The sequence below is a fragment of the Engystomops pustulosus genome, chromosome 1 (genome assembly GCF_040894005.1).
Source record: "Engystomops pustulosus chromosome 1, aEngPut4.maternal, whole genome shotgun sequence".
Taxonomy (NCBI): Eukaryota; Metazoa; Chordata; class Amphibia; order Anura; family Leptodactylidae; genus Engystomops; species Engystomops pustulosus.
In genome coordinates this window covers 202,885,937-202,906,028 of record NC_092411.1, presented here as the reverse complement: position 1 = coordinate 202,906,028, position 20,092 = coordinate 202,885,937, and the positions used below count along the sequence as shown (strand labels likewise).

Sequence of the window (20,092 nt, the reverse complement as noted above, 5' to 3'; positions counted from 1 at the left end):
TTCGCGTTTTCCTGACGTGTTACCCGAATATTTCCGATTTGCGCCTATTTTCCCTGAATTGCCCCGTGATTTTGGCGCACGCGATCGGTTTGTGGCGCATCGGCGCTGGCATGCACGCGATGGAAATCTGGGGGCGTGGCCGAACGGTAACCCGACAGATTCGGAAAAACCGCCGCATTTAAAAAAAAAAAATGGTCGCACGGGCCATACTCACATGCACCCCGATGAAGACGATGAACTCCGGGGCACCTGGGCGGACTTCGGCGCAGCAGCGCCACCTGGTGAACATCGGGCGCAGGACCTTCATGAATCGCCGGAAGACCCGAACGCTCGTCAGAGAAGCCGCCGCTGGAATGCGAATGGACCGGCTAAGTAAATGTGACCCAATATCTGCACCCATGGGTGTTAAACACAGAGAGGAATGTGTACAGTACCACTCCTTCCCTTTGCCGGGCACATTCCTGGAATACCTTAGAGGTGGGGGTGCAGATGTGTAGACAAATTATGTAATACACATCACACTACTAAAGGGCCACGTTCTAATGACCCCAGTTGCTATAGCATCCATGCCAGGAGAAATAGCCAAGCTACAGTACTAGGGAAAGCTATTGTGAACACAGGTGGATACAGAAGCAAAGCAAATTTCCTTCTTTGGTTTTGCATTATACAGCAAACACCCAGGAGTAACACCCATGATCAGTGGTGGCACCGATGTTGAGGGTCCAACCACTAGGACCCAGAGTAATCAGGAGAACAGAAACCGACAGGTTCCCCCCAAGTGGTCTAAGTGATAGCTCTCCTGAAAGAACCTAATGGGGCAGATTTACTTACCCGGTCCATTCGCGATCCAGCGGCGCGTTCTCTGCGGAGGATTCGGGTCCGGCCGGGATTCACTAAGGTAGTTCTTCCGACGTCCACCAGGTGGCGCTGCTGCGCTGAAGTTCCCTGAGGCCCGCCGAAATGCACTCAAGTTCACCGGCCTATTCCTAGTGAAGGTAAGCGCGAGTTTCGCGACACTTTTTTATTTTTAAATGCGACAGTTTTTCCAAATCCGTCGGGTTTTCGTTCGGCCACGCCCCCCGATTTCCGTCGCGTGCATGCCAGCGCCGATGCGCCACAATCCGATCGCGTGCGCCAAAATCCCGGGGGAATTCAGGGGAAATCAGCGCAAATCGGAAATATTCGGGTAACACGTCGGGAAAACGCGAATCGGGCCCTTAGTAAATGAGCCCCATTGTGTTTTACCCAATGTACGTCTATGCTGTATGCTGAATAAAGAAAAGTTGATTTTATAAAGACCAAGGAGCCTGCGCTGGAGTTTTCTTTGTTTTCTTCTTTGCAAGTATATGCCTTTGCCTTGGGCACTCCGAGCGCGGCTGGCCGGTCCACTGTCAGGTGGGAGAAGTTTGGAGCTGACTACCGTGGGAGTTTAAGTCAGAGGTGAATGTAACACGTGTCAATCATGTGCAGCATTTCCCTACTCATTAGTAGCACTAAGGGGTACTTGTTGACCATCAATAAATCTTGTAGAATAGGTATCGCTAGGGGTACAACCCCTTCAAATCTGACCTTGTCCTTATTTGAGCTATACTAAGTTGCTTGTCATTAAGTTGTTTCACCTTATTTTAACCTTCTTATGACAACAGTTTAAAATTATACATTAACCAAGTTACTCAATGTCACAACAAATTGTAAATGTCTGCAAATGTAAGTCACACAATAATAATTGACACTACATCATTAAAACAAAACTTACAAGACCCAAAAGGGCAGTTGTGTGGGAACAAAAGGGTGAATTTAGCCTTTTTATTTAGACATTGCTGCATTTAAGGCATTGGGACAAATCTACTATGACTTTTCCACCAATTTTCCAGCACAGAAGGCATATAAAAAGCCAAATCTTGCCTGTTTTCTTTGATTTTCCACAACACACACCAATTGGGGCATGGTAGGCAGGGGCATACAGAGGTGTGAACGTCCCTCCCTGCCATATTTACTATAGTTCGCTGGAGAAACGCAGAGACAATGGGTGAAATCTCTGCCAAGTCAGAGCTAGTCTAAATAGGTCTGACCTGGCACAGATGGCTTCTAGATCTACTGAAAGACCGGAGCCTTTTTGTATACAGGCGGTACCCTACATAAGAACACCTGACTTACAGACGACCCCTAGTTACAAAAGGACCTCTGGATTTCGATAATTTACTGTACTTTATCCTTAGGCTAAAATAATCAGCTATAACAGTTATCAAAGGCGTCTGTTATTAAGCTTTATTGTTAATCCTGGTTCTTATGACAACCCAACAGTTTTAAAATCCAATTGTCAGAGAGACCAAAAAAATTCTGCCTGGAGCTACAATTATAAAGTATACAGTTCCGACTTACATACAAATTCAACTTAAGAACAAACCTGCAGAACCTATCTTGCATGTAACCCGGGGACCGCCTGTTTTTGGCACACTGTGTGCTGGCAGGGGAGAGATATTAAGATTGGTGTGCAAAACACCAACCTTAAAAGATTCTGCCCATTGCTTTTTTTCTTAATCATAGTATTGGATATTCTTATGAAAAATATTACATAACTGCAACTGCACTAGAGGAAACCAGATTTTTTTCTTCATGTCTAAGAGACTCACTTTAAATAAATATGTAATTTGTAGAAGAATGAATAGTAGACATTGAATGACAAAGAAATAGCCTTATTTTTTTTAGATGCCTGCTTATTTTCAGTGCTAGTAATTGGATTTTACTATTTTTCAGACTCCCTAGGGTACTTTAACCCTAGGTTGTCTGATCGATCCTACCATAAACTGCCATACTACAGTATGGCAATATATGGGGATTTTCCTCGTAATGAAAGGGTTAAAACAAGACAGCCTCTGGGCCTCGGAAGATCCGAGGCTGTCATAGTGACCTATCGCCACCATTTTTTTTTAAGCCGCCGGCACCGATCGTGGGTGTTACCGGTAAGCCTTTGCTGCAATATGTAGCAAAGACTTACCGGCAATGGAGAGGGCTCAGACCGTGAGCCCTCTCCATGCACCCGTACATGTGATGTAAATGAAATCAACCACTTCCAAAAACCAAAAATTCTACAAATACTCCCCTCCGCCCCTCTTCCTCTTGATCTTGACGCTGTCCGTCGCTGGTCTTCACACGTTGGGATCACCTAGAAAACACCTAGAATTTGTAGCCATTTTTTTTTTAAGTGGTTGATTTCCTTTAAGTTCCAGCTATTCTGCAGCTGCAGCATAATAGACATGGGCCATCTATAATGCTTATTATCGTGTGAGTGCCATTCATTTGTTATTATGGAAATTGAATAGTATAGGAAGAGTTGAGTTTTTCCACAAATTTTTGTACATACTGTATACAAAAATAAGCTGAGTACTAATCTCCCTCGATTACCCCAACTCCTCTTCTCTCTTGGCTTCATGTGTAACAGCGCTGGCAGAGAGGTATCCATGCTTTCTGCCTGTGTACACACTATGGCGCAGACTTGTCGCCGCCTGATGACATAATACTGTGTGTGCAAGCAGAGTGCATGGAGGAACATTTATCTTTTATACTGTTAATTACACATTTTTCTATTATCTGCATTTTTTGTTTAAAGCTCAGTAACAATTATTTGATTGATTCATTAATTTAATTGATTTTCTGTATAAAACAGTTCATCTGCTGCTATGATGCCCATAAGAAGGGAAGGCTGGCTGAGGATCTTGTGATAAATGATATCAGATGGTGGAGATATCACTCTCTGTACTATTAGAAAAGTAATAGAAAACAAGGCAATGGCACCTGTGTGGAGATTTCTTAAAACGTTTTATGTGGAAGATTTTTAAACACCAGATTCTGGTATAGAATGTAAGGGTACAATATAAAAAATCAGCCCGAATGAAGGGGTATGTATTGATATGATCTGTGACATGATTCTGTTCTACTTGACTCCCCCTGTACTATTAATGAATTTCATGTTAGTTAGAAAGTTAGTGACCACTGAAACACTTATATTTTGTGGTATCTAAGTTTATTGACTAATACATTTTTCATGAAATGTTAAATAAAACCCCACAATATGCTAATTAATGCAATCCAGATAATGGAGTTACTCTACATTTCTCACCATACAGAAGTTCAATCTTTTAAAAAACTATATATATTTATTGCATAAGACAGGAGAATATTGAATTGGTGAAGAGGAAAAAATGATTATTGAACATTTCTGCTTTTTTTCATAGTTCAAGATTATCCATATTTGTATTAAGGAGGGCTTCATCTCATCAGGTAGAACCCTTAAAAAGTCAGCACTGTGCGGATACTGCAGATAAAAACACATTTGTTAGTATTACTATTAATCAGAGCATGTTTACACTTTATAAGAGTAATTTATTAAAATTACAAGATAATGGGACGGTTTTATTAATAATTACATCAGAAATTAAATAAAAAATCTTGAAAGGGGTCGGCAGAGTCACCTATACCCTAAGACAGTGGTGGCGAACCTATGGCACGGGTGCCAGAGGTGGCACTCCGAACCCTTTCTGTGGGCACCCAGCACATAATTTACCAGATAGGACTCAAGGCTTCCTCCTGCAGTCCAAGACAGCCCAGGACGGGCCACGCTCTGTGCCATTTTAAAGTGGCTTACTTGGCTGCCAGGACTACAGGAGGAGCGAGAAAGTGTGGACAGAGATGGATTATCTTTGGAGCTCCTGCTTTTGGTCCCCTGATTTTTCCTCTTCAGGGGACCCTGGAGGGAAGCTACAATCCAAATGTCTCCTGCTTTCTATTGTATTGGTGTCGTCAGGACGTCAATACGTTTTAAACTTGTGATACAGCAGAGATCAATAGGTTACTGCTCATGTTGTCATGTTGGCACTTTGCGACATAAAAGTGAGTTTTGGTTGTAGTTTGGGCACCCTGTATCTAAAAGGTTCGCCATCGCTGCCCTAAGATAAAGTAATAAAGCTACATATTTTCCCTCTGGGATCCCACTGCACGGCAGGATGAAAATACTATAGCCATTCCGAGCTATATGACCACTGAGGTTCTGTAGCCACTAGCCTGATGATTCCTATTGTCACTACAGAACATCTCTACAGCCGCTGATTGCCTGTGCTTGTTGTCCGCAACATAACAATGACCAGGAGCTGCAGCCCTGGATCACATATAGCTATATATAAGGAATATTAGTTTTCATTAATGTTGAGGCATTCATTTTTTTTTTAACGTAAACAAACATTTTAATATCTGAGTAAAATGAAAGTTTTTGAAAAATTACATTCTCCGACAGACATAGGGTCATGTGAATGACCACTGAGTTAGCTTTTCTTTTTATCCCTGTAAGGGCCTCAGTGTGACTCTTAGAAGATTAACTCTAATGCATGTTTTTGTCTCATTCGTATACCATTGGCCCAAAAAGCCAATCGGAAAATTATGGACCTCTGTTGTTTGGAAATAGTCATTCGGTCTCTTAGCGATCTAATCTGCTAGGTAAGTTATATATTTGAATTTGATACTGCATCACATAAAAGCTTGGTACATAAAATAAGATTCTGTGATTAGGAGAAAATGGGGCAGATTTACTTACCCGGTCAGTTCGCGATCCAGCGGCGCATTCTCTGCGGTGGATTCGGGTCCGGCCGGGATTCACTAAGGTAGTTCCTCCGCCGTCCACCAGGTGGCGCTGCTGTGCTGAAGTTCCCCGGAGGCGTGCTGGAATGCCCTGAAATTCACCGGCCAATACCTAGTGAAGGTAAGTGTAATTTTCGCAACACATTTTTTGCTTTAAATGCGGCGTTTTTTCCGAATCCGTCGGGTTTTCATTCGGTCACGCCCCCCGTTTTCCGTCACGTGCATGCCGGCGCCGATGCGCCAAAATCCGATCGCGTGCGCCAAAATCCTGGGGCAATTCAGGGGAAATTGGCGCAAATCGGAAATATTCGGGTAACACGTCGGGAAAACGCAAATCGGGAAATGTGCAGATAAGGGAAGGAGGTCTGAGGATCAGATGCACAAGGGTTAATTAGGTGGGTGCCATTTGACATATTTTTGCTTAGTTCTTGCAGTCTTATTTTAGTCTTTAGTCTCCAATAATAGTTGTGCATTGCTGAATTGGGTTAAAATTTTCTGGATGTCACATAGTATAAAAATACTAAAGAATAAGGCTAAACTCTTCTAGCTGAGGTCCAGCAAATCCTCTCTAGGCTTAAATATATATTTTGGACTTAGCCTAACAGGAACATTAGGTCTTCTATCAAACAAGCACAAATGGACAGTTAAATAGACCATTTGCTATTCCACAAATTTCCTAGTGAGATTACTCTTTGTTTTGTATATTTTGTGACCTGTTTTTTTCTAACACTGAATATTTGTGTTTTGTTGCATAAAGTTATATGTTATATGATTCAGATGCACCACGAAGGCTAGTGGAAAATGGCACAGGCTATAGGAACCTGCCTCCTGTAAAAATGTAATTCCTGATGACAGGTTCCCATAAGGAGAGCTTCATAAGTCTCCATATGGAGAGCTTTTACTTCTCTCATAAAGTGCAACGAGACAAAGTGTTACAATAGTTTTACCTGCTGAAATTATGTCAGTTCTACAGCCAGTGGCTGTAACTAGGAGAGACAGGACCCACTAGCAGGCTACTGCATGGGGCCCCCCTTCCCACTTAAAAAATATACATATTATTATACTCACACATATAAATACACTCATGTGCATATACACATACATACAGTGCCATATGCAACTGTTAAGGAGGTCGCACTGGTTTCGTACGCCATCTTGACTACTGTCCGCCATCTTAGATACAGCGGCCATGTTCCCTGACCATTGTCAAGTTAATGTCATGATTCAAACTTAATTTTATGTAACTTGTTTGCTCGCCTGTCAGCTAATACCCTTTGACATTTAATGAGAAGCCAGTCTGTCCTCGATGCTGCATGATATTAGGATTCTGGAGCCCACTTATCTTATTCTGGCAGAGGAAATTAGTATAAACATGTCTGTGTACAAGGTCTCTGAGAACTGAGCACAATTAATTATTTTTTTTTTTTTCCCCAGAATGTGCTGATGACCAATAGTTTTACAGTATACTATTAACGCCTACTTTTCTGTCTGTGATATTATGCATTTTGAGATATTAAACGAGAGAAGATCTGGACATACAGTAAGAGATTGACGTGTGTCTTAGTCTTTATGTTCAATCATGAAAGGGTAAATTAGGACTCACCTTACAAAAGTCAAGAGGGCTGTTGGGGCCCTGCATAAAATATCCCTATCACAACATACTCACATACAGTGTATACAGACACCATACACACATCATAGATACTGCATATATACATCACAGTATATGTTATATACATATTATGCTGGACATGTGCTGTACAATATAGATATAATGGTGCACATCCTGCATTCTTTATTGTGTCAGGTCGGATGACGGGGCCCCCTGACACAGTGGACCCCATAGAGGCTGCTATGGCTGCTACCTCTTTAGTTACGCCCCTGTCTACAGCACAGTACACTTATGCGAGCAGTAAGGAATGGGAGGACAGTGCTATAACAACAGTCTCTGTTATTATTTTATATAATTTACCATACCGTCATAAGAAAACTATCAATATGCACAGTTTTTACCAATATCCAGTCTGCATATCAAAGTGTCATCTTGCATGACTGAAGGCTAGATTACACCAAGCACTTGTACCAATCAATTTAAGGTGTAGAATTTACACACCTCTCTCCATTGCACAAAAGCCGGAATCCTTCATTGATCTTTTCAAATGGTAATTTGTGAGTTATAAGCGTTTCCAAATTAAATGTCTTGTTCATATAATCACACACTAGTTTTGGAACACTATCTTTACTTTTCCAACCTGTAAAAAAGCATATATATATAATTAAAAAAGGCTGACAGTTATTTAATGACAATTATTAAAATGATTAAATGAAAGTTTAATATGTCAAAGCACAGCCATTACAAGTTACAAAGAAGGATATAATAACCAGAGTAAAAACAAAACAAATAAAAGTGACATACCTCTTACTAATAAGATTAGCAAAAGAGAGAAAAAACAAAACCCTGTACAGCAGAGGTCCCCAACCGCCGGTCCGCGGACCAGGACCGGGCCGTTGGAGTCTATCAACCGGTCCGCGCAGGGGCGAGCGCCTCCTGCTGTACGAGGGGGCGGCACCGTGCTCCCGCCAGCCGGCCTGCATCCTACTCCCACCCGCCCTCCGGCCCGCACTCCAGCCGGCAAGAGGCTCCCTGCGCCAGCCGGCATTGAGCTGCCGCCTGCCCCTTCTGCCGGCCGGAAAGCGACGAGTTCCCGCCGGCCGCCCGGAACCGAGCTCCCGTTTGCACGCCCTCCGGCCATCATCATTCTCCCGTCCGCGCTCTGGTCCCTGCCTGCCGAAACCAAGCTGCCCGCCCCCAGGCACCGAGCTAACACCCGCGCGCACCATGTAACCCGCCGTCGGCCATGACCATGCGACCGCCTGCAGACCGGCACGACGAGCTCTCAAGTGCCTGGCCGGCATGCACCGATCTTCCACCCGCCGACCACCTGGCACCGAGCTCCTGGCACCATGCTGCGGCAGCCCACTGGACAGCACCGGGTGCCCGGCTCTTCCACTCCTCGCATACCTGTCAGGACCATAAAAAAAGGTAATGTAACTTTATCTGTGCATGTATATATTTATGTGTTCGTGTATGTATATATGTGTGTATATGTGTATGTGTGTGTGTGCATAAGTGCATATGCTGTATGAGTGTTTATGTATATTCTGTATATGTATGTGCAGTGTGTGCATATGCTGTATATACTGTTTGTATATGTGTGTATATATGCTGTATGTATATGTAGTATTTGTGATATTTATCAGAGTTTCTATTTTGTACTACATGGTGATACGCTGGATGCATTTTATACTACATGGCGATACGCTGTATGCATTTTATACTACATGGGGGTATTCTGTATGCATTTTATACTACATGGCGGTATTCTGTATGCATTTTATACTACATGGCGGTATTCTGTATGCATTTTATACTACATGGCGGTATTCTGTATGCATTTTATACTACATGGCGGTATTCTGTATGCATTTTATACTACATGGTGATACGCTGTACGCATTTTATACTACATGGCGATATGCTGTATGCATTTTATACTACATGGTGATACCCTGTATGCATTTTATACTACATGGCGATACGCTGTATGCATTTTATACTACATGGCGATACCCTGTATGCATTTTATACTACATGGCGATACCCTGTATGCATTTTATACTACATGGCGATACGCTGTATGCATTTTATACTACATGGCGATACCCTGTATGCATTTTATACTACATGGCGATACGCTGTATGCATTTTATACTACATGGCGATACGCTGTATGCATTTTATACTACATGGCGATATGCTGTATGCATTTTATACTACATGGCGATACGCTGTATGCATTTTATACTACATGGCGATACGCTGTATGCATTTTATACTACATGGTGATATGCTGTATGCATTTTATACTACATGGCGATACGCTGTATGCATTTTATACTACATGGCGATATGCTGTATGCATTTTATACTACATGGCGATACGCTGTATGCATTTTATACTACATGGCTATACGCTGTATGCATTTTATACTACATGGCGATACGCTGTATGCATTTTATACTACATGGCGATACGCTGTATGCATTTTATACTACATGGCGATACCCTGTATGCATTTTATACTACATGGCGATACGCTGTATGCATTTTATACTACATGGCGATACCCTGTATGCATTTTATACTACAGGGCGATATGCTGTATGCATTTTGCATTGCTTTATTTTTACACCAAACCAATATGATGGATCTGGTCCGGACACTCCCTGATATCTTATATTATAAGTTCCACCCCTCCATAACCCCACCCCATATGACCAAAGCCCCGCCCCCACCGGGCCATGGAAAACTTGTCTAGCTTAAAGCCGGTCCCTGGTGCAAAAAAGGTTGGGGACCTCTGCTGTACAGCACTAAATTGCATCTCCTCAGACCCGGAGTGAATCCTGTTATGCTCTTTTTGAAGGATCTGGAACCTCCCTAACCCCAACTCCTTTGTCCTATGACAGAGCCTGCACCAACGTGTGACGTTGGGGACATAATTCTTACATATGTCAAATCTTCTCTAAGGACAAGTTATGTCCAACAAGTGACATGATGATTTTAAAAATCTAGACATACCAAACACTATGATAAAAAATTTATCCAGCTGTCCAACACTTGTTGGTTGACTTACTAACTCCTGATGCCTAGACCCTACTTTGCTATCAGTGGGGTATCAGTGTGAATTAGTGCAATTTAGGTGATCTAGTAGCCCTGGAAGACCATATCCAGCCCGCTCTAGTGTGAACACTTGCCTGGGGGACTGCATCATAACTCATCACTCACAACAGGCTAGGATAGCAAACCACACTTCTTGTGACAATAGCTTTCACAAAGCTCCACAAATGTGTTTAGCTGAGAAGTAGGTTGGTTCCATTATTTATGAATTTATACAAGGTATACATGGTTCAATTACACAAATACAAGATTCACTTTTACATAGTCATTTATTGAATGTTACTTAATGTTAACTCAATATTTATTTTAATCCAGAACCTATTTTCTATTTATGTAAAATGCATTACCTCCAAATGATGATCCTTTAATGGATCGGCCAGTGAGAAGCAGCATAGGATCAAAGGAAATCTTGGCATCTGAAGGTGCAACTCCAACAATTATAGCGGTTCCACAACCATAGTGAGAGGACAAAATAGCAGATTCCTAAACAAATATACAGGAATTAAAGAATGATCCCTCATAAATGAACTTCTAATAGCTATTCTTTAACTAACCATGACTTTGATGTTTCCAATGACCTCAAAGGCATAGTCCACTCCATTATCAGTCTTCTCTGCCAACACTTCATGGATAGGACGGTCATAATCTTTGGGGTTGATACATTCAGTGGCACCACACTCTTTAGCTTTTGTAAATTTATCAGTATTTATATCAATTCCAATAATCTTGGAAGCACCGGCTACTTTACATCCAATAATCGCAGACAGACCAACCCCTCCAAGACCAAACACTGCACAGGATGAGCCGGGTCTAACCTGTAATAGGTAAATGTTATTGAATTAAAATATGCATTATGTTAAAATAATATTTACAGTTTTTATTTCTATGGCTTTTCTTAGATAAACCACAGATGAAGGTCCCACCTACATGGACAGCAGGAAACACAGATACAGAACCCAAATACAATTTTTAAATATACTATACGGTGACTATGCCAAAAAAAACTTTTTATAGCAGTTATGTCTGCACAGAATAATGCATGTAGCTCAATAAACATTTATCAAAAATTCGGAGAGATTTCTCAGCCCCCAAAAATTATGCCAAAAGAATACTGCAATAAACAACTCACATAGTATTCACAATATATTGCAAATATATAGATCCTACATTTACCACTATTTGCAGCATTCACCAATAAAACTTGGTTAAAAAGTAGTACTGGAACAAATGACTCAACTCTTTCAACTGGAGAGGTTGGAAGCGGAAAAGGCCAAGTCCAAGCTGACGGGGAAATTATTTAGGAGATGGAAGGGTTTCTTGGCACACCATGTTTCCCCCGGGACCGTATCTTCCATCCATTTACTCTAACACACACTCAGAAACTGGGGTCTGCCTGGCTAGGGAGATGGAAGGGCCAAGTGCCGCTGATCAAATGGAAGGGAGGGAAGGCACCTAGTGGCTTAGGCTTAGGGGACAAGAACAGTTATATCCAACTAGTAGCAATTCCAATAAACATGTTCCTATCTGGGTACGAATTTTTCACTTGTGTATGGAAAGTTTACCTGTTAATCATATGACCTGCGAGTCAAATATCTAGTTTAAGTGACTATTGTGCATATATCTGACTTATAGAAATTTTGTTCATGAATTTTTTATCTGTATATGGAAAATATTCCTGTTCACCATATGACCACCATATATGACCGAGTCAGATACCTAGTTTATGGGACCATTGAGGTCTATGTAACAATCAGCCTGCGAGCCGCGTATATGTATTGTGACTGTTTGTATAAAATAAAATTTATTTTAAAAAAAACTTGGTTAAAAAGAACATTTGCCAATCATCAAGTTTAACAAATTTAATATTTCTAATTCAAAATCCGGCGCATGGACATCTCAAGATACATCGATATTATGAGGTTTACACCTCTTATAAAATTTAGAGTGTCTCACAACAACTCAAGGCTTAGGACTGAACTCCTACTCAAATGCCAGTCTCAAAAATAAATTGGACCTTGTGGTTTGTTTTCTGTCACATTGTTTGGAATATATTTTGCTGACATGTTTGGCTCCAACTTTTTTAACAAGAACCTTTAAAGCACAAAAACAAACAGGAATAATAAGAAGAATTATTCAAATTTTATACATGTTTGATTTACACATTTTTTGTTGTTTATGTATATAATGGGAGTGATTTGTCATAGGTCAGTTTTACCATAGTCTGCATTGCTATTAGATTTATCATACTCTCAAAGTTAGAAGGAAGGCAGCATGAGTTGTGTAGGAATAGACAACATATGGTTGATTTGTGGTCTGTTACCACATGTCAGCATAAGAGCTGTAGACACAAAATGGTGTAATATTTCTATAATTTTACCATTTTAAAAGTTAATTCATTTGTTTAAAGTGTTTGAATACAAAGGATTCTTACTTTTGCAGTATTTATGGCCGAGCCATATCCAGTCGAAAATCCACAGCCGATCAAACAGACTTTATCCAGTGGAGCATTGGCATCTATTTTAGCAACAGAATCTTCTTCCACTACAGTGTATTCTGAGAAAGTGCTAGTACCAAGGAAGTTGTAAACACCTTGGCCTCTGCAGGTAAATATGGTGCAGTCGGAGTTCATTGTGCCATCACAGTTGCCAAAGCTATAGAATACAATGTAAGGATTCAAATAAAATTGAGGTCACACACTGGTTCTTTCAATTGAAATACAGCCACTATCTAAGTCAAATAGAGTAGGACAAATTTCAGTATCTACCTCATTCATAAAGGTTTTGATAGTTCTTTTATGTGGTAGATTTCAAAAGGTCTGAACTAAGTGTATGGATTAAGTCTGGTGTACTTCCTTCGATAGTTTAAGAGTACAGTATTCAGAATAGAGACATACACCATAGAAAGTAGATAAATTCTCTAGTTTTACTTTATCTTAGGTCAGTGGAAACGGTTGTGTTTTTCTTTTAATTACCTCTTAGGAAAATTAATATTCAGTTAATTTAGGAGGCTCTTCTTTTCACAGCATTTACATATTTGGCTACAGAAAACAGCATTTACAGAGTGGTTTTATATAAGTGATCCACTGGATCTGTCCTGTTCTATATTAACTTGTCTGGACTTAAGACGTTAGCAGGCGCAGGTTCCGAGTCTGCAGCAACGTTTTTAGATGTTGCTGCAGTTTTCTACTACTCCCGCGCTAGCAGGACTGGAGAAGGGAGAGCCGAAGGGAGCAGTACTAGGGAGATGTGGTTTATTACCGCCCTGTAACTGGGGCTCTTGTTAAAACTTGTTAAAGAAAAAAAATAAAGTAAGATTAAAAAAAAAGAGAGAGAAAATGTCCCCCTGAGGTCTTTTATTACCTTATGGGGGGCATGTAAAGTAAAAACATGCACACAAAATACTAACAAATATTGATAAAAATACATTCGCATTTCCTCAGCTCTTGATAGAGTAAGACATCAGTCAAATTATTTTTGAAGCACAGTGCATGTGCCAACTTTCTTGTGATTATCCGGAGACTAAATTCTGAGACAATTATCAAGCGGGTTGTGCCTCACACAGTGTCTGACTGAAAGTGGCAAGTGGCTGAGAAGATACTGAGGAGATAGTTACCAGCCTTTGAATGCTGAGGGGGGGGGGTGATTTTGGATAGATTTAGGAGTTTCATTGGTCAAAATGAATGGAGCACAAGATTATGCATGTGTATTGCCATTAAAATTATTCTCTTTGGAAATGCTGAAGATATTCAAGCATACCGTGCTATATCCAGTCGTCCCATAGACGTGAATACAGTGTTGCATGAACGTATTCTTATGATTAGGAACAGTGGATTAGACGTTCTAGCTTAACATATTTTAATAATTATATATGTAAATACAATCAAAACATACACATTTTTGCAACAAAGATTACTCTCTGGATTTAGGCAACACCTGCATTTTCTACATTGAGGTACAATCAGTGGTATGACTCTGTCTCCTGCAAAAAATATAAAGTAGAGATAAAAAACAGATTAACAACATTTTATAGTTTATAAATATAGGCCCTTCAGTGAATTATGAAGGCACCGTCCTGCTGGTACCTGGTGCCATTACTGTAGTTTCCCTGTGAACACATGACCTTCAGGAATTCTGCATACCTGTTGGCAGTACCAAACAGGTGGGGCTTGGGGAGACTGATTTTGTGATGCAGGCAGCCAATAGGAAGGGTAGACAGTTACTGTGAAGTGCAAGGGGATGGGTGGAGAAGAGATGTTAGTGTTTGGTGTGGTGTATTCGTTAAATAATGTACAAGAGGGGCAGTCGAGTAATATGCAGGAGGAGACTTTGACAGGACCTTACAGGCACTTATTTTGGACAGCCCTGGGGTCTTAGATCAGACCCCAATGTTGCCATAGCAATAATCGTCAACTGTGGAAAACGCTTGGGGGGTCGGCGCCGAGCCAAGCAGCATGACCGAGGCATTTATCGGTTTTACACCCACGATCAGAGCTAGCACATCGTGGAGGGCTAAGAGGTTCAATATAATTTAAATCTTGACAAATATTTTATTAAAATTATCTAAGTATGTAGTTTATAAAGCATTCAAGTAAATGTTCATCTCAAGAGCACAATCCTTACCGGTTTTAATGCCTGTTACTTTTGATCCCACACTCTCCACTATTCCAGCACCTTCATGTCCTAAAATAATTGGAAACTTTACGTAAGTTAATTCCCCGCTTAAGACATGTTCATCTGACCGGCAGATTCCGGTGGCTATAATCTGAAAAAATCCAATGTTTCATTAGAATATATCACTAAAAGGAACATGCATCTTTACATACTGCTAATACTACTGTATATGAAAATATGTCCTCCATCTTTACAAAGATATGAACATGAGAAATTACACACCAAAATTCTCATTAAAATATCTTCTCCCCTCAGCTATAGGCAGTCTCAGTAGGAACAAACCAGTTGTGACCATGCTGAGCTTCCTAAACAATAGCCAAGAGTAGAAAAAATTACTAATTTTATTGACCAAAACTACGTGTTGCAGGCTCATTCCTTTAGCTTCTTTTAATAAAGTGAGCTGGTGATTTATCTCCTAAAACTACATTGACTGGTCATGAAGGGCTCTCTATTGTAATTTACAGCAGACACCTGCCGCTAACTGCTGCAGTCAATGCTGGCACCTCAGCTACATTGCAAAGGGGGGAAGGGATGTTGAGAAAAGGTAGATGACAGGAAGATTTAAGTGGAGGACATGGACTGCCAGTATTTACATGTATAATTAAATGTTTAATTTAATGAATTTAATTATATAGAGCACCCAGACTAAAATAAAAAAGTACTTATTTCTCATGGATGCCCTGGCTTCCTCTGTCTATACATAGGCTCAAATTACTGGGATCCATTCAAATGACGTCATTGTGCCCCCTTAGGCAACATTCACACCAAATGTCCTATCTTTACTCGTATTACCGCGCCGTACGCCATGTATCTCTATGGAGAGGGGCAGGGGCGATCAGCGCTCACCCCCTCCTCTTCTCCCGTGCGCCGCCGTGTGCCCCCCGTGCACATGTTAGTGTGAATGTAACCTTAGATGGTATGCACAAAGCTATGAAGATCTGCTTTGTCACTCTAATAAACAATGATCAATCTATGCCTTATGAAAATGCAGACCAATTATTTACTTAACAGCAGCATGAAGCTGTCGAAGGTCAGTGTTTTAGGCAGTCAACCTCAGGGATGCTTGGGCCACCTACAGTATACTTTAATCTGCCACTGCCTCTGCAAATCTCTATGACAAGGACATTGCAGGATTATTAAAGACACCTGAGCTTACATAGGAACTGTGTACTGAAGTAAAACTTTATTTTTGATTTAATTTCCCTTCATGTTTAGTATACCTTAATTGTGGAGGTCTCATTGGGACATTTATTAGTCAGGATATCCAAATATTTTTAATAGACTAAATATTCTTTTTAAAACATCAACTCTACAAATTAGATTGTAATCATCATTATAAATAATAAAGCCACATTAATATGTTCAATAGCTAATATTCAGAATAAACAAGAATTCAGGCAGACATTGTGTTAGTGCCTCCATAAGATGCTAGAAGTAGCGGATTGGGTAGAAGCTTGTGGGTGCTGGGCACTGTTGCTTTAATGTCTGGAGAATCAAATGGCATGGAAAGAAGAGGGAACTCATAAAGTGAAAATCATTCTTAACCATTTCTAGCAATATGACATGTTGCATTCAGCAAAGAAAGTCAGATGTATGGGTGTACTTAATCTATGAGATAGATAGATAAAACTTTATTAATCCCTGTCAAGCAATTGTCAGCAAAAAATTCAATTATTATAAAACTACGCCACTAACCATGCCATGTGGGTGTGGAGGGGCATGGCCAACTGCGGAGTAGGCGGGCACCGGGCTTTTCTGCTGAGTAACTGTATACTTTAAACCTGCAACTGTAAACCTGCCAAGGTTCATTCACAGGTTTTTGAGCAGCCGCTTGCTGGATATATCAAGAGACCTAAGCCTCTTGATGTATCTGGCAGGACACAGGGCATATAATATATTTCCCCCTTTGTGTGCATAAAATGTGTATATACTGTATGGGACTCAAAAGAAGGGTAGGATCATGTGTGTCGGCAGGGATTCATAACTTAAAGTTTTTTACAGATTTGCCATTGGCAAACTAGAAGACCCATATCCAGACACAAAAATTGTGATTAAAACGTAACTTTTACTTGGTAATCGATAAAAGGCTAATTTTCTAGCGATTAACATTGCTGGATACTCAAACTGGTATTTAATTTAAAAGTACAGTGCGCTACCCTGGTCTCATATGACCAGGCTTAATTTGCTAGTTTAGTGTCTGTTAGAGTACAGGCGCAGATATGTATATAGGTAGAGAATAACCTAGCTACACTAATAACAATGCTGGATGTGCGGTAGCAGAGTGTCTCTGGCGATTTTTGTCAGGAGGCCGCAAGTCTGTGATCTCAAGTGGCCACTTTGTTGTCTCAAAAATATGTTTTAAATTGTATAGACTGTACATTCATTCCACACTCCTGATGTGGTTGGTATGAGACTATGGTTTAGCCACAGGGGTGGCAGTGTTCACACACACACACACACACACACACTGGTATAGATAGCTTGAATTATTAGAGGCACTGGCTAATTCAGTATTTTAACTAGCAGTGCATCGCTCTCTGGCTAGCCAGTACCTCTAATAATTCAAGCTATCTATACCAGTGTGTGTGTGAGTGTCCAATTGAGTGTGTGTAATTATGTAATGCGAGCTGCGATAAGGTCTGTTGAGTGAGCCATACTTTACAATAGGGATTAGGTATTGTCATCTTCACCTATCTACTCTAGGACCACAGTGTGAACACTGCCACCCCTGTGGCTAAACCATAGTCTCATACCAACCACATCAGGAGTGTGGAATGAATGTACAGTCTATACAGTTTAAAACATATTTTTGAGACAACAAAGTGGCCACTTGAGATCACAGACTTGCGGCCTCTTGACAAAAATCGCCAGCATTGTCATTAGTATAGCTAGGTTATTCTCTACCTATATACATATCTGCGCCTGTACTCTAACAGACCCTAAACTAGCAAATTAAGCCTGGCCATATGAGACCAGAGTAGCGCACTGTACTTTTAAATTAAATACCAGTTTGAGTATCCAGCAATGTTAATCGCTAGAAAATTAGCCTTTTATCGGTTACCAAGTAAAAGTTACGTTTTAATCACAATTTTTGTGTCTGGATATGGGTCTTCTAGTTTGCCAATGGCAAATCTGTAAAAAAAACTTTATATACTGTATGGGCCATATTTATCAGGACCACTGCACCAAGTGCTAGCTTATTGCTAGCACTTGCGATTATTTGTCCCAATGCGCCACCTTTGTACCAGTGGGGCGTGGAGGGGGGGACAAGCTGGCCAGGAGTAGGCTGGCGCTGGGCTTTATTGTCCCCCACGCTGGCACACTCGTGCATGAGCACCGCCGTATAATAAATATCCCCCTATGTGTGTATAAATGTATGGATGTGAACATACTGGCACACATTTACTAAGTGCCATGCATCTGTTTTAAGGTGCACATTTTGAAAAAAGTGCGGGGCAAAACCCTTAAAATTGTGCCTCACTGTGTTTGAAATGTAAATCTATAATGATGGCTTACAATAGTTTACACACAACCAAATATGGAGCTCATATTATATACCGTACCACCACATAGGCTTTACCTTGATGCGAACTTCATGATCCCTTGGTGGTGCAACTTCAATCTCTTCAATGATAAGGGGTGAATTAGGTTTCCAACACACTGCAGCCTTACATTTTATTGTCTAGAAATATAAATTTACAGTTATCAATTGTAATTTGCTAATTATTCTTCTTTAAAATATTATTAATTTTACCTTCCTTAGAAACAGTGCCGGCGAAAACTGAGAAAATACAAAATGATGTCCTTATCGTGAAGAATTCATATGGCTTAAAAATCTTCACTTTTATGTGTTGTGACATAGTCTTAAATTCTATTCTGAATAATATATATATATATATATATATATATATATATATATATATATATATATATATTAGGCTTCCCTCACCTACCTCCCAGCCAAACACTGTGACACAGATATGGATAAAAGTACAGTTCATGTCGTACAGTTCATGACAGTTCACGTCATTTGCTAAAATGTAAAAAATATCTACCATGTACTCTAAAAATGAAAAGCTATTTTACTATTATTCACAGAAGACTATTTTATTTTGCAAGACAACTAGATTGGTCTGCTTTACCTAGAGATGTTAACATAAATCATTTACAAGATTTATATACTTACTTTCCCAGCTGTAGCCATTTGATCCCCTTTCTCCTGCACAATCTATGCTGAGAATAAACAAGTTAGCAGAGGAGTGCCGTAGCTTTTATACAAGTTATTCATTAAACCTCCCATTAAAATGGCTAAATGCCTAAAATCCTCCCAGCGAGCGAAGGTAAAGGGTTGTAAACAGATTATGTAAATGGATTAAAGGCCAGTGACACCTAGCACTGCCTATTGTAATAAATATCTAGTTTTGTAAAACACATTTTAGTAAGTTAGTCAAAGTAGCTGGTGTATAGTGTATAGATCCCATATTGATGAACCAAAGGAAAACATTTAAATGTTTAAGGTAAAAATGAAGACCTTGTGTTCTGCTAACATACAGAATACTATTATTGCATTCAATAAAGGATGTACCCATGTGTCCATTGAGGTGTCTCTTACAGCTAAGGCTCCAATGCATAGTTCTCTTCCCTACATATGTGGCAAATGTGTGACTGATCTCTTATAGCTCCCTGTATAGAAGATTTCACATGCATTGACCATTCCCATCTATCGGATATCAGGTGTGACACTGGAGCAGTGTGGTAGAATTGTGAAAGTGTTTGTGTTTAAGAAGAGTACCATTTCCTTCCTCCAGATTATACATAGTCCCAATAATAATCTTGAATCTCAAGATTTCTATGAAATTTCTATGAAGAACCATTTTTCCCCTCCCATTCATTTATAAGCACGGATTTACCCAATGGGTTACCATCCATTGGGGTCTACAGCTGCACACAGCAGCCCTAGGTTAAAAAACAAATACACTCAATAGCATTGTACCTACCTTTCTACACATATTATATTTTATACAACATCATATGAAAAGACGTACTAAATAC

The 20,092-nt window shown here is 40.3% G+C and overlaps 1 protein-coding gene across 1 annotated transcript; it reads right to left on the bottom strand.

Moving 5' to 3' along the window:
• Positions 1-4,018: 4,018 nt before the first annotated feature.
• LOC140071063 (alcohol dehydrogenase 1-like) lies at positions 4,019-19,363 on the bottom strand. The gene is made up of 9 exons (XM_072118314.1): positions 19,227-19,363; positions 18,621-18,722; positions 14,990-15,131; positions 14,261-14,348; positions 12,802-13,021; positions 10,925-11,185; positions 10,718-10,853; positions 7,745-7,883; positions 4,019-4,315 (listed from the first exon to the last, which is right to left on the bottom strand). The coding sequence occupies exons 1-9, from the start codon at positions 19,242-19,244 to the stop codon at positions 4,291-4,293; spliced, it is 1,131 nt and encodes a 376-aa protein (XP_071974415.1). The 5' UTR covers positions 19,245-19,363; the 3' UTR covers positions 4,019-4,290.
• Positions 19,364-20,092: the final 729 nt, after the last annotated feature.

Coding starts and splice junctions, on each gene's coding strand:
- LOC140071063 (XM_072118314.1), bottom strand. Junction 11,186..12,801: donor CGGCCATAAATACTGCAAAA/GTAAGAATCCTT, acceptor TACCTATTACAG/GTTAGACCCGGCTCATCCTG. Junction 10,854..10,924: donor TTGGAAACATCAAAGTCATG/GTTAGTTAAAGA, acceptor ATATTTGTTTAG/GAATCTGCTATTTTGTCCTC.